This window comes from Larus michahellis, chromosome 9, assembly GCF_964199755.1.
Source record: "Larus michahellis chromosome 9, bLarMic1.1, whole genome shotgun sequence".
NCBI classification, from domain to species: domain Eukaryota; kingdom Metazoa; phylum Chordata; class Aves; order Charadriiformes; family Laridae; genus Larus; species Larus michahellis.
In genome coordinates, this window is record NC_133904.1 from 29,054,995 (window position 1) to 29,069,845 (window position 14,851).

Sequence of the window (14,851 nt, forward strand, 5' to 3'; positions counted from 1 at the left end):
TAAGACCTACGTGATTATTTTTTTTTCTTTTTAACTTTGCATGTAGAGTATTTCATTCTGTTGACATTATGAAGAAATGTAGAATTGAGTGTAGAACCCCAGAGCTCTAATTGTGGAGAGGGAGAGAGAGAGAGAGAGATTCAATGGCTGTCCATTTGGAGAATATTATGAATTTTGTGCAGTGATTGGCCTGGCAGAAGAGTACCTGGTAAATCATCAACTCAGATGAAAAACTTGTGTGGCTTGTTTGTTTGTTCTTTTCCCAGACGAAAGTTTGCTCTATTTGACGAACAGCACCGTGAGGAAATGCGGAAGGAGCGGCGCAGGATCCAGGAACAATTACGGCGGTTAAAACGCAACCAAGAAAAAGAGAAACTCAAGGGCCCTCCAGAAAAGAAGCCCAAGAAAATGAAAGAGCGTCCAGACTTGAAAGTAAACACATCCATACGCAAAGCGTACTAACGGGTCTTGGGTATTAGAGAAGTTTTCAGTTCTAGTGTTGTAGTAAAGGTCTGACTAGGGCATTTTAATGATGCTCTGCCTCTAAACTAGGAGACTATGTATGAATTCTGATCTGTCATCTTTCTTACATTTTTGCAGCTAAAATGTGGAGCATGTGGTGCAATTGGCCATATGAGGACTAATAAGTTCTGCCCTCTTTACTACCAAACAAATGCCCCACCTTCTAATCCTGTTGCAATGACAGAGGAGCAGGAGGAAGAGCTGGAAAAAACAGTCATTCACAATGACAATGAAGAACTCATCAAAGTAGAAGGAACAAAAATTGTCCTGGGAAAACAACTGATTGAGAGGTAAGGGAAGAAGCAGAGATACCAAGGGGTAGTAAGAAAAACTCATTTAGAGCTTAGTGCAGGGTACTCATGTGTATATTAATCACAGGAATAAAGTGACAGGGCTTTACATAGACTATTATTACAGTATTTTGATTGTGTATTTGGTATTATGGACCAGAGCCAGTACTGGGGGACAAATGGTCTTGACTCATAAGAGGGTTGGAGAAACTATTACACTATTTTGTTTTTACCTAGTGCGGATGAGGTTCGCAGGAAATCACTGGTCCTGAAGTTTCCTAAACAGCAGCTTCCTCCAAAGAAGAAACGGCGAGTAGGGACAACTGTTCACTGTGATTATCTGAATGTGAGTGAAGGTGTTACAGAGCTGCTTGCAGCATCTCTATTTCTGTTTGTACCAACTGGCCAGTTTCTTTACTACTCCTGAGCATCCTCCGTGTGCAACACAGATACCTGTCCAGTAAATTAATACACTGAATTGCCTAGGATTTCTGTGGGTAGATGTTTTGCATCTTGGAACAGCCTTAATTTTTCTTCCTCTGATTTCTTTAGCGTCCTCATAAATCTATCCACCGACGGCGAACAGATCCCATGGTGACACTGTCATCCATCTTGGAGGGCATCATCAATGACATAAGGGATCTTCCTAATGTAAGTTTAAGCCATGAGACCAAAAACCCGTGTCTTAAGCAATATGATTGAAGTACGTTATGTATTGTAGACAGCAAAATTATGCTAGGCTTTTCTCAGATGAGTGGTGTGCCACCCCTGTCGCCCCTGCCCTGCACACAGTTGGTGTGCAATATTTCCTAAATTATCTCAGCTCAGAATCTTTTTGAGATGAAAACGTCCATATCAGAAAATAATGTTGAATAGTTCTGTATGGATACATATTCAGAGTCTGGGATGTGTGAGGGTTTTTTGTTTGTTTGTTTTTGTTGTTCTTTTCAACAAAACCAGAAAAATATGCGTAACGCTCAATGTAGCAGTGTGCAATACTTTTATATATGTGACGCCGGAGAAAATTGTGTGCTTCCCTGTTTCTGACCAGATTTTACTTGGAACAAAATATTAAATGAAAGATTTGAGTTAAAATAAGAATTTAAAGTTCAGTTTCTTGGTTTTTGTGCTGCATAACCAAAAATACCCTCTGAGAATTCTTTGTGAGATTTTTCTTCGTATAATGGTGTTAAAGAATATTTTGTAGAAGAAGCCGATAGCCATTGTGGGGCTGAGCTTCTGAGCTTATCATATTCAACATTGGTTGAAGCTGGTGCCTGTTCAACTGCGGAGGTTAAAGTGAAATTAGCTGTGCAAGTGCTGTGTTAATAAGCATTCACTTTTTTTCTTTTCATCCTCAGACATACCCCTTTCATACACCTGTAAATCCAAAAGTTGTCAAAGATTATTATAAGATTATTACTCGGCCCATGGATTTACAGACCCTGCGTGAAAACGTTCGTAAGCGGCAGTACCCATCCCGAGAAGAGTTCAGAGAACATCTGGAACTAATTGTTAAGAACAGTGCGACATACAATGGTAGGCTATTGACAGCACAGGGAAACTATTTCTGCTAATAGGTTGTACGTGTGTGAGGTGTGGATCTTTTACTTCTAGAAATAACAAAAGCAACAGAATAAATTCACTGTCAGATAGCAACAATAAGCATATGTTTTTCCATATATACCTGAAAGACTATATTCATGTTAATGAGCTAATTCATAGATAGGAAAGAAGTGGACCCTAGCATTTAACAATAACTAAATGGTGACTGTGATGTAGTAACTGAAGTTCGGTTAAGGACCTACCAATAACTGAAGATTTCTATGATTCTGTCCCAGAGAGGTGGTGGAAGCCCCATCCCTGGAAGTTTTTAAGGCCAGGCTGGATGGGGCTCTGAGCAGCCTTGTCTAGTGGGAGGTGTCCCTGCCTATGGCAGGGGGGTTGGAACTAGATAATCTTTAAGGTCCCTTCTATGATTCTATACTGGTGCATGTATTAAGTCAAACTGCACTAAGCAAAGTCCTGTATATCCCCTTCAAATAGGGTGAAGCTAAGCAAAACATTGTTTTCAGTAGACTACATGATGCATGTCTGTCCTTTTTTTTTTTTTTTTTTTTTTCCAGACACAGATTGGCGTGGAGTTCCTTGTGAACTTATTTTCTCAATTTTATGCTTTAGTGAATGAATCTTACAATACAAATAGGAATAGTTCACGCCTTTTGAAGCCACTGCCTTGGAGCATGCAGCTTTGATTAGAGTTTACTGGAATGATTTTGCATATTTGGGTTCTTGGATGCAATAAATTTTTCTCCATTTGGGAATGTCAGAAAGCTAGTTTAAAAAAAATAAAAAATGTAGATTCTGCAGTAGAGCATGCAACTGCTGGGGAAAAGTTCTGATTCATTGAGCAGCTATAGGTCAGCTGTATTCTGACCGCTGATAGAACAATCTTTGTCCAAAAAGTATTCATTCAAGAGATAAAAAACCTCCCAGCTGCACTGAGTCTCTCTGGGCTGTGCAGCATTCAGGCTGACACGGACAGCACTGGTTTTGTGCCTTTACTGCTTCCTTTATTATTTTGACAGCTAAGGCCCTGTTTTATCCTAACAAGTGAGATTTTTTTTTTCATAGTTCTGTTGCAAATACTTGTTTCCATGTCTGAGCAATCATGAAATTATTTAAAGCTGTGGTTTTCTGAATATTCCTTAAATGTCCATCTTGCCTTCCCTAGCAGTTCCGCTTCACTGACTGGATCTAGTGAATGAAACAGAAATTTCATGATTTATACTCTGAAAGTTTGGCAAAGGTGGAGGGCTTAGAGGCCAGTCTTCCACAGGCACAGCTAGTTTCCCAGAGGCCTTCCAAACCTTAACAGAGTGTATCCCAAAAGTGTGAAGACTTGCTACAAATAACCTTTTCTCCTATAAAATCCATACTAAACTTTTAGTAACTGTGTGTGTTGAGAATATACTTCAGGATATACTCCCAGTTGTGCTAGGAATATAATCAGCGATGCTTTAGGAGTAAAGATTAATTCCTATTGTGACATAATTGGCCTTTTTAATCAGGCTGGAGTATCTCACGGTACTTGCTGTGTGTTTGCAGGGCCAAAGCACTCGCTGACGCAGATCTCTCAGTCCATGCTGGACCTGTGCGATGAGAAGCTAAAAGAGGCAAGTCTTGTGAATGAGTTGTGGTCAGAGTGGAGAGGGAGGTGATGATCAGGGATGATTGCGGGGTCTGAGGACAGAGGATGCCAGGAGGCAAAACACAGGGCTTTAAGGAGAGTAGAAGAATAAGGGAACTGCTCCCCTCACCTCAGGAGGTATTTGAATTTTTACAAATTTGAACAGTCCAAATTGGAGTCTTTCTCAAAAAAACAGATGCTCGTTTGTTACTCTGGTTACTTTATCCTGTATGTAGGCTTTTATCTAGGCTATTATCCCCTCTTATTTACAAGCGCCTTCATAAAAAGGTGAGCGAGAGTCTCTTTGGGACAGAGTATCCTGATATTAACAGTTACTAATCTAGGGTCAGCCACTGATGTTCCTTGCTTTTATTGCAGAAGGAAGATAAACTGGCTCGATTAGAAAAAGCAATTAATCCCCTCCTGGATGATGATGATCAAGTGGCCTTTTCCTTCATTTTGGATAACATCGTCACTCAAAAGATGATGGCAGTTCCAGATGTATGTACCTTAAGCAAAGCGTGTGTGTGTGTGTGATGTGCAAAATGTACTGATTATAGTCTTGTGGCTGTATATTTATGTTGTTTTTGTTAGTGCGCTGCAAAAAAAAACCAAAACAACACCCAAACAACAGAGTGCTCTGTCAGGGAGCTCGCCTATTTCTGATTTTCTGACTGGCACAGACACACCTGTACTCACCCCCTTCACTGGAGCAAAGGTCCCAAAGTGGCGGCTGGGTTCCAGTTTTTGTCCTGCTCCTGTCACTCCGGGACGGTGCTTGCATCAACCTCCCATTAGTGTGAAGTCACTGATTTTCATTAAGCATGGTCATTCTAAAACTCATTATGCTCTTCTGCTGCTTTATAGAGCACTTGCTTTGGTAGATCTCAAAGCACTCTGCAAAGGTACAGTTTTCTGGTGGAAATGAAACACAAGCTGATTCCTAATTTATATGGTTTACCCAGCATTGTACTAGTTTGTTAGTATTAAAAAAAACTCAAAACCTTAAACTCACCAAAATCCTGCAAAAATAAGGATTTCGGTGTCACTCATCTATAACACGTATGGTGTCTGAATGGCATAAGGAACAAGAGTCTGTAGTGGTTAGACTGAATCAGAGAGGGCTTAATGCCTGTCATCTTTAGAACTTTGTTGGTTCCATCCTCTGTTGTCACCAAGTTCTCATTTCTGATGTTTAGAAACAGATTTCAGAGTTTTTCTATGCCGTCACACCATGATGAACTGTTAAATTGGTATATATAGCCCCTGTTGTGAGATCAGACCTAGGTTTATATTCTTTGTTTTTCGTACAAGCAGCGAGTGTTCTTGCTGGACACCACAGTTATGTTGTGGAGGAAACAGTGATATTAAACAGAAAAGTCATTTGCATGATTATTATTTTGTATTACATGTTCCTGCTGTTTAAACAGGTATCAATAGGCCTAGTTAAAAATCCAACCAGTAGATCTTTTTTCTGTGTCCCTCCTGAAGCTAAATGATTGGATTCAAGATGCCTTGTGATAACTACTTCCCATACATTTTGAGTGTTCATCAGTTCTGGAGACTTGCTTTATGAAATTGGTAGCTCAAACTGTAAAAAATTCTACACAGAAGCTTTCTAAACTTGTCTGTTTTCTTTCCTCCAGTCTTGGCCATTTCATCATCCAGTTAACAAGAAGTTTGTTCCTGATTATTACAAGGTGATTGCTAATCCAATGGACCTGGAGACTATCCGCAAGGTGTGTACCTTGAACTGAGCAGCCACTTGAGAGATGTTTAGACTTGATTACTTACTGGGTGTCAATCTCTTCCAGAATATCTCCAAACACAAATACCAGAACAGAGAGATTTTCCTGAATGATGTTAACCTCATCCTTGCCAACAGCATTAAGTACAACGGTAGGTGGTGAAGATAAGGCTTCGGCTGCCTTCTGTGCTTAAATGAATACATTTGTGCACCTCTTCTGTAGTGCTGTCAAAGCCTGAAGCTGGGAATCCGGAGTCTGATTGTTGCTTTCCTCAACTGCTGTGAAAAGAGATGCTTAAACAGTGACGTTTTCACTGTCACGTGGTGCTTTACGTACAATCTTGTGCAGAATGCGGCAGTTACATTTGGGGACGATTTTCTGTTTGTTCAGTACACATCTCTGCTTCAGTGATTTGTTTCTGGGAATTTCCTTGAGATTGACAGGGTACAGCCTTCCTGTCTGCTAAATCATCTTTTTAATGCTGGACCAAACTGGTTAGTTGCATGTGAACCCTGATTTATAGAATCATAGAATTGCCCAGGTTGGAAGATACCTTTCGGATCGTCTAGTCCAACCATCGACCTAACGCTGACAAAAATCATTGCTAAACCATATAGCTAAGCACTATGTCTACCTGTCTTTTAAATACCTCCAGGGATGGTGACTCAACCACTTCCCTGGGCAGCCTGTTCCAATGCTTGATAACCCTTTCAGTGAAGAAATTTTTCCTAATATCTAATCCAAACCTCCCCTGGCACAACTTGAGGCTATTTCCTCATGTCCGTTCACGTGTTACTTGAGGGAAGAGACTGACCCCCATCTCTCTTCAGCCTCCTTTCAGGGAGTTGCAGAGAGCGAGGTCTCCCCTCAGCCCCCTTTTCTCCAGGCTGAACACCCCCAGCTCCCTCAGCCGCTCCTCACAAGACTTGTGCTCCAGACCCCTCACCAGCTCCGTTGCCCTTCTCTGGACACGCTCCAGCACCTCTGTGTCTTTCTTGTAGTGAGGGAATATATATATATTTTTTTTTTATTTATTTTATTTTATTTTCTCCTTAGATCAGAAGGTGCTGGGATTTAGGGACCTGTGTCATGAGAGCTGTGTAACCAAAACCAGTCTTTCAGTCTTACCTGCTGAGCAAATGTCAGAATGCATAAAGATACTTGTTTCTTTACTACAGGGCCGGACAGTCAATACACAAAAACAGCCCAGGAGATTGTAAATATCTGTTACCAAACTTTAGCTGAGGTATGTGGACAACTCTACTGCAATATTTTTGTATGTTTGAATTTTCTGTTCTGCAACCTTAGCAAGCTTCTTTGTTCTTAGTATGATGAGCACCTGACTCAACTTGAGACAGACATCTCTACTGCTAAGGAAGCAGCACTAGAGGAGGCAGACCTGGAAAGTCTTGATCCCATGACCCCTGGTCCCTACACTCCACAGGCAAGTGACCAAGTAAAGTTTTCGCTTGCTTTCTTTTAGTTTCAGTTTCCTGGATGTTTGATCTAGAGGTGCCTCTTTGTTCTACAGTTCTGCATCTGTCTGCAGTTTGTCTTTTAGTAGAGTATCTCGTTGGATGGTGTGCTAACAACTATTTTATAAGGATAAATATGAGAAGCAGTTATGCTGCTTCGGAGAGTGTAAGATAACCCGAGACAAAGAAGGTAATTTCCCAAGCAACTTGCAAAACTGGTCTCAAGATGAGCTATGTACAGTCAGGTACAACTGAATGTTGGTTGGAAATTCAAACACTATGCGAGTGTAGCAGTTGGAAAACCTCAGAAGGCAAGCAGTGAAAAGGTAAGGAGAACATGAGGAAGAACCCATCAATGCTGTAGTGCCAAGAAGAAGCCAGAGAGCTGTTTGGTGCGGACACTGAAGAGGCTTTTTGCTAGGAGCAAAGAAACTGCCTAATATGGTCAGCGAAGTAGGAGTCTTCTGCATTCTTTGGTGGGATTCTTTACATTTCTTTATTTTGGCTCTAATGGAAATAACATTTTTTTTTTTTTACTCTTCATTATTATTTTATAGCAGACAATTGTGTGTGTCCATTATTTTGTATGTATTATAGACCAAGTTGGAAGCATAATTTATACGGAAGATTGTATGACAGACTGCTTTTTCAGTGTTTATGGTTTGGCAGAATTTTATAAGCTATTTAGAGGGTTTTTTTGGGTTTTTTTGTTTTTTTTTTATTTTTTTTTTTAATGCTGCTTCTAGCCTAGGGCTGTTTGATTGTTTTCAAAAGCATCAGGAAAAAACTTTCACCAGGAATGACACGTTCATTCCTGAAAAATAAAATTGCCTTTGGAATTTCCCTAATAAACTAGATAATGGTTCAGGGAATGTCATCCTAATGTCTGAGATGTCTTTTGTTTATTTGGAAAAACTGTTGAAGTTCATAAGCCTTGAGAAAGATCTCTCTGATAATAACCGAATGATCAAATTTCAGATTTTGTATACCCAGTGTAGGAAGACAAAGCAAAGCTTTCTTTGCAGTTGTTCATCCCAATTGTAGACCAATAATTTTTCTATTCTGTGCAAGTCTGGTGTGATTACACCTGGAAAGTTGTGTTTAATTTTAGTGAAGTCAGAACAGAAAAGAGGGGCTTGAATTTCAGGAACAATTTAAGATCTTACAAAGATTATTTTTAAGAGAAAAATTAGTTTAAAATTTGTTTAGGCAATAAGTATACAAAGATTATAGGGCTGGAGCCAGGATAGCAGGCTACAAACAAATTTGCGGCCATATTTAACACCCTCCATCCATCTCTCCCCACAAAAAAAAAGACCCAAAACGTGGCAGTTTAGGAAGCTAGAAAGAACTTGCTAGGAATGATGACAGAATTCAGCGGGGTGGGAATACTGAAAGCGAGTATCGTGGAAAAAGACCTTCCTGGCAATGTGAACTGTCAGGCTGCGAGGAAGTCTTTGGAGATTAGTTGATGAAACCAGCCATTGACACATTAAAAAGAAGATTAGAGGGAATCAAGGATGATCCTAATACCTCAGAGAATGAGGGACAAAAATGTTGTCGTTCTCTCTATCTGATGGTGTCCTTCCCAACAGCAGTATTACCTGTTCTGATTTTTTTTATCCAAGTTGGTGATCAGGAGAGAGGAAAGGAGGCTTGAGCAGTGAACTGCCTCTTAGCTGTCTGCTCCTTCTCTGTGCTTGCTAAAGGCGAGAGCTTCCTGAGCTTCTCCCTTGGCCGTGTCATCTGAAGGCCATCCTTTCCTCCTTCTTCGCTGGAGGTACACTCCCGCTTCCCACACTCCCAAACTTGTCACAGATGGCAGGTGTGGTGGTGGTTGCTTGGCTTTAGTTCCCTTCATTTCAAATGCAGTTGTGATGACTAATATTTATCTCCACCTATGTGTCTTTGGGAGCTGCACTCCGGGATGTAAAAAGCAAATACAGCAAGTACGGAGCTGTCTGTAGTCTAGATGTCTGTTTAAATTTTAGGAAGCCTGTTTTGCCTAGTTTAAATGGCATTGCGGCAGCTCTTAACGCTTTCAGGATTGTTGCGATATATAAACTGTATATTATAAGAGTATTTTGTCAAAATCTTAATCTGTAGTTCTTCATTAACTCTTCAGAGGTTAAATGTCATGCAAACTACAACTTTGCTTTTAGAACCCTTTAGCCAAAACCTCCTTTTCTCTTGGTTTTGTCAGCTTTGGGGACTCTCGAGACAGTGATTTGCATAGAATGGAAAGAAAGTTGAAGCTTTGCTATTTCACATGTGATAAACTTTTCCAGTTCTGATAGCAGCATTTGTAGTTGCAACAGTTTCCATTGTAGGAATTGAAATTAAAAGGGCCATGCTGAGTCAAACCAATAGTTGATGATGTAATCAAGTACTCCGTCTCTGGCAGGGACCAGAAGTAAGTGGATGCAAACATACAGTGATCCTTCTTACAGAGAAGCCTCTCTGCTTCTGGCAATTGGCTGTTCAGACACCTTAACCTGGTGTTGCACCTGGACCATTGTATGTATGAGCTGCAGAGAGGCCTATTCTCTATAAATCTATCTAATCCTTTTGGAATCCATTTACAATTTTGGCCTCTGTAGGATTGCACTGCGTAGAAGTACTGACTTCTATTTTAAAATCTGCTACTTGGCAAACTTCAAACCTGAGGTTGTGAGCCGTTGCGTTTTACCGTGTTTGTTCTTTAAGAATAAATAACATATTTTGATTAAAGAGTGTTTAAACACCGTGCCAAAAAACGCATCTTGCATTTAGTCCTGAAATCCCAGTCTTGGCTCTCACAGTACTGTTCTAGTCCCAGTTCAGTGCCTGAGAATGTTCTGTCTCCTGTTTCCACGTATACGTTAGCCCCCCAATTTGTACGATAGCAACACTTCCCTCAGTATATCACATGGTGCTTCAGTCTATCAAGACGAGAGCAATTTGTCTGCTCTGGACTCTCCCATCCCTGCCCCAGAGAAGTGAGAACTCGGGTCAGAATCTTCCATTTTTTCATGAGGTTGGAGAGTTGGGTTGTATAAGCAAATTGCTGAAAAGAGGCAGTTACTTTGTAGGAAACAGGAGACAAAGATCAGCAGAGAAGGGAATCCATTTCAAAAGTTAGCAATTTTCTTCATTTTGGCTGCTTTGAGGGAAAAGGAAAAATTAAAAGAGCACTGGGAATTGAGACACTGCAAAACGAAGAATAGAGAAAACAAAAGCTGCAAAAGAATCTGCCTAAAGCCAGATATTTGTTTGCTTCACTACTTCTGGGAGTGGAAACCTGGTGACTCATGCTACAAAGGGCTAATGTGCAATCCCGTGTTGATTCTGAATAGGGAAATGGTGAGGTGTATTCCACAGATTTGGAAGATGATAATTAGATTATTATGGTTGCATCCAGTGACCGTGAGAAGCTGCACAAACACCTAGGAAGAGATGGTTGTCACTGTAGATACCTTGTAGTTGTAGAAGAAAAAAAGCATACCAGTTAAAGGTATTCAATCATTATAACTTGTTACAGTAACCACACAGTATTTTTTTCTTAGTCTTTATTCTGTATTAAACAAAAAAAAATTTTGGAGGAGAGGGAATAGCAGAAGGAGATGCAGTAATATGACCATGAAAATAAGCTACCAGGAGAGAGGAAGGGTGAGGAGGGCCACGAGACTGCAGGCGGTACCGGAAAGCCTAGTGAGACCTATTCTGAGCAATCCAGCCAAACAGATTGAATATGAATAGTTCCATCTAGTGTTGTGGCTGTCTGTAGCTTTGAGAGTGCCTTCTGGATTTGGAAGCCTTCAAGCTTTCTGTAGACCTTCAGTTTAGTCTTTGGGACAGAATCTGCATGTCCTCTCTACCTTGGACTCGTGGTGACTGAGGGAAGAATAGGAGAGAGAAGGGCAGGAGATTTGTTGGAAACTTCTGTCTGCTTTTGAAATATTTTATGAAAATAAGTGCTTTTTAAGATCTAGTGGTATTTTCCAGAAATCGCTAGGTAACTAAAGAACACTGGCGCTGTAAGGCTGGAGATTCCCTTCTCAAGGATGGAGGTCATCAGGACAAAAGTGTGTGGAGACTGTGTGCTCTCTGATCTTGGAATACAGACAGAAAGGATCCTTGCGCTGAGAGTGATATACATATATTTTTCTTTTATCTTTCTCCCCCTGTACTCCCGCACCCATCGTTGTGGTCCAGATGTCAGTCATACCCTTTAGTTTATGTCCAGTAGTGCTTTCCTCAATAGTATTGCTGTTTGTGTTCCCCATCCAGATGCGCCAGGGGCGAGGTAGGCTGGGCGAGGAAGACTCTGACGTAGATATCGAAGGGTTTGATGAGGATGATGATGGGAAACCTAAGACTCCAGCCCCAGTGAGTATATATACAGAGATCCCAGCCAGTCCACGTGTTGACTTGCATACTTGTGGTAGAAGTCTCCGTAGTGTAAGGGTTGTCTCCTGTGTCTGCCACCCTGAAAGACAGCAGTATTCATAGCAATAGCTAGACTTTTAAATGTAGTTTTAAAATGTTAGCATTATGGAATGAGTGAATACATCAGAAAGAAGAGCGTGATAAATAATAGGTATATGCTGGCATGCAGCAGTAGGTTATATGTTGTCTGATCTTCACTATCCCTGTTCTGTATGACTTAGGAAGTTGAAGATGCGGATGGTGACCTCGCTGATGAAGAAGAAGGATCAGCCCAGCAGCCCCAGGCTAGTGTCCTCTATGAAGATTTGCTCATGTCGGATGGAGAGGATGATGATGATGGGAGTGATGAAGAGGGAGACAACCCTTTCTCATGTAGGTTGCCTTTTTTATAAAAGGTTGAGTGGGAACTGGTTGTTCACAAACCCAGCTAATCTTCTCGTGCTTCCATCACAAAAACACGCGCAGACAAAAACATTGAGAGTATAGAGCGTAATCGGGATACGTAGGCCAGGTGGTCTGGTAGTCAAAAAGAGAGACCAAAGGGCAAGATGAGAAAGCTGGATGAACATAAATGGAACTGAGAACAAAGTGAAGTAGGGGTGGTGGAAGTACAGACACAAAAGAAAGCAGAGTTAAGACAAGATCTGGTCGATCGTATTTCATAAAGTGAAACTGCAAATGGTTCTGAAAAGACTGGGACTAGGATTTGGCGTGCAGAGCAACGGATGGGCAGTCTAGTAAAAGCACAACATTTATCTTGATATGAAACAGTGTGGTCAGCGTTACCCAGGACTGGAAGAGGAGTCTGGAGGTTCCTCAGATTTTTTCCCTGTTTTACTAAAAAACTTGCCATGCAGAAAAGCTTCTTTAGCAATGGCTTCTGAAAATTATTAGGGGGGAAGAGAGGGGAATTATTCAGAGTGGACAAGCAAATAAGGCCTTTTTGAGTAATGGTGGTAATGAAATTCCTTTTGAATAACATCAGAACTGGCATCACCTCCCAGATACCCTTTCTGCTACCTTGTGGAGACACTACTTCGTATGCATTCCTTGCAGTCAATATTGTAGCCTTTAAACAAAGACAACGGGTATGTAACGGACAGAAAAAAACCTGTTGATTTGTGCGCGAATGTTGGTTTATTACACAGCCATCCAACTGAGCGAGAGCGGCAGTGACTCCGACGTGGAGCCCAACGCAGTGAGACCTAAACAACCTCATGTTCTTCAAGAGAACACGCGTATGGGCATGGACAATGAAGAAAGCATGATGTCTTACGAAGGAGACGGTGGGGAGACATCTCATGTTATGGAGGACAGTAATATCAGGTAACTGGAGCGGAGAATCTTGTTAGAATAATTCTTCGAAATCCATTCTCTTAAAGAAGTGTTGGTCATAAAAAGTTGAAGAATATCTCACGGTTTTTTCATCTATCTTGTCGCTGGTTTTAGTATTGCAGCCATAATTACCATAATTGCAATCTACTTATTGACCGAAATTTGGTTCTGCCGTTAGATTTTCACTAATAAAAACGTTAGTTACATTTAAAAAAACATTCTTTTTTGTAAGTTAAATGATTTCCTGTCCATAGTGGTTTTTGAAGACAGGACAAATAAAGGTTTTTATAGGTTGTCTTGGAAACTACAAGATGCCCTTGAAGTTAAAAGATGATTTAGCTGTTTAACTTGATGGTATTTGTTTTGTTTTTTTTCTCCAAGCATTTCCTTACTTTAAAGGAAATTGCTTAGTTGGAGTCTAAAAGGATAGGAATATGCATGTTCTGTATTTTGGAAAGAGTTCCATTATTAGAAAAATAAAATACAGCTCTATCAGCTTTATTTTTTGCATTTGCTTGAGAGAATATGGACCTGCTCTTCCTTCGGTGGCCGTTCTGTAGAGTATTGGCATTAGATTCTCAGTTCTTTTGCTACTTGTGGAATTCAGTCCCTTCGTGCTGTTATTGATATTGGCCTAATTATCATACGGGTAGCGATGCAGGGTCAGGCGAATGGTCAGTCCAGCCCCGTACCTTGACGACAGTCAGCAGAAAACGCTGGCGCAGACAATGAGAATGGGCTGTGTGCCTTCGTCTGCAGTTAAGTGACACGTGGAAGGTGTTGGAGCCCTGAGGTTTTTTTCCTGCCCTGAATATATCAGAGCAGGATGAGGATGCTGGTAGACAATTGTTTCATCAGGACAACTGTTTTGGGGTGGGTTTTTTTTTTGTTTGTTTTTTTTTGTTTTTTAATTTTAAAAAGCTGGCCATTGCCAGAATTGAAGCGCACAGTGGTTCCGAGTGTTCCACAAGGACTTCAAGCCCAGGGACCGTTTACCAGGCGTTAAATCCAGAGGTGTCGGTATCAGCAGCCGATTGGAAATGATGGTATAGTGAGAGTTTTCTCTCTTTCTTCTTAGTTACGGCAGCTACGAAGAACCAGACCCAAAGTCCAACACAAGAGATACTAGTTTCAGCAGTACCGGAGGGTATGAGATCTCGGAAGAGGAGGAAGAGGAGGAACAGCAGCGCTGTGGGCCGAGCGTGTTAAGCCAGGTCCATCTGTCTGAGGATGAGGAGGACAGCGAGGACTTTCACTCCATTGCAGGAGACAGTGACCTGGACTCCGATGAATAAATCCCTTTCCTGAGACGACCGTTATCCGGGGCTACTCTTGGCTCCTGAATTTTGTCTTGTCCTAGTTTGGTATATGGAATGGTGCAGGGGGGACTGTGTTAAAAAGATTTTTTTTTTTTTTTAATGTAATATTTTAATCAGTTGTGTACGTGACTGAGTAAATGGTGAAAAGTAAGCTTTCCCCAAGCATGCCCTGCTGAATTTTTGGGTTGTTGTTGTCCCAGATTCCAAACGAAGAGTTGTATCGTTTGTCCTTCAGTTTTCACAGATGTAAAATAATTTCTTATAAATACTGGCCTGTTCGGTATGTGTGTGAAAAATGCTTGTTCAGAATAAAACACCTGCTGTTGATAAGCCACTAAAAAAACAATTTTCATTCCATAAAGGGAAGGTTTTTCTCTGGGACCACAGCGTGGACGCGGTGTCTGCGTTCTCACTCCACACTGCTTTGATAAGTGCTGAACTACCCTGAATACTTCTGTTAGCAGATGCCGTATTTCTTTTTTTTTTCTTTTTTTATTTTTTTTATTTTAAAGTTGCGATTAGGCCCAGAACTCAACATTTGGTA

The 14,851-nt window shown here is 40.9% G+C and overlaps 1 protein-coding gene across 6 annotated transcripts in view; it reads left to right on the forward strand.

Moving 5' to 3' along the window:
• The window catches only part of TAF1 (TATA-box binding protein associated factor 1), a 33,642-nt gene extending 19,005 nt beyond the window's left edge, over positions 1-14,637 (forward strand). For 5 of the 6 annotated variants that reach the window (XM_074599752.1, XM_074599754.1, XM_074599757.1 and 2 more), the window contains 15 exons: positions 267-432; positions 601-812; positions 1,050-1,158; positions 1,365-1,463; positions 2,174-2,351; positions 3,921-3,988; positions 4,381-4,503; positions 5,649-5,741; positions 5,817-5,901; positions 6,929-6,996; positions 7,078-7,194; positions 11,495-11,593; positions 11,875-12,025; positions 12,802-12,979; positions 14,067-14,637. In XM_074599752.1, coding sequence (XP_074455853.1) covers positions 267-432; positions 601-812; positions 1,050-1,158; positions 1,365-1,463; positions 2,174-2,351; positions 3,921-3,988; positions 4,381-4,503; positions 5,649-5,741; positions 5,817-5,901; positions 6,929-6,996; positions 7,078-7,194; positions 11,495-11,593; positions 11,875-12,025; positions 12,802-12,979; positions 14,067-14,283 — 1,963 coding nt within the window. In that variant the 3' untranslated portion in view covers positions 14,284-14,637. Of the gene's footprint in view, positions 1-266; positions 433-600; positions 813-1,049; positions 1,159-1,364; positions 1,464-2,173; positions 2,352-3,920; positions 3,989-4,380; positions 4,504-5,648; positions 5,742-5,816; positions 5,902-6,928; positions 6,997-7,077; positions 7,199-11,494; positions 11,594-11,874; positions 12,026-12,801; positions 12,980-14,066 lie in introns of all 6 variants that reach the window. The other variant, XM_074599753.1, reaches the window with a different exon arrangement.
• The last annotated feature ends 214 nt before the right edge of the window (positions 14,638-14,851 follow it).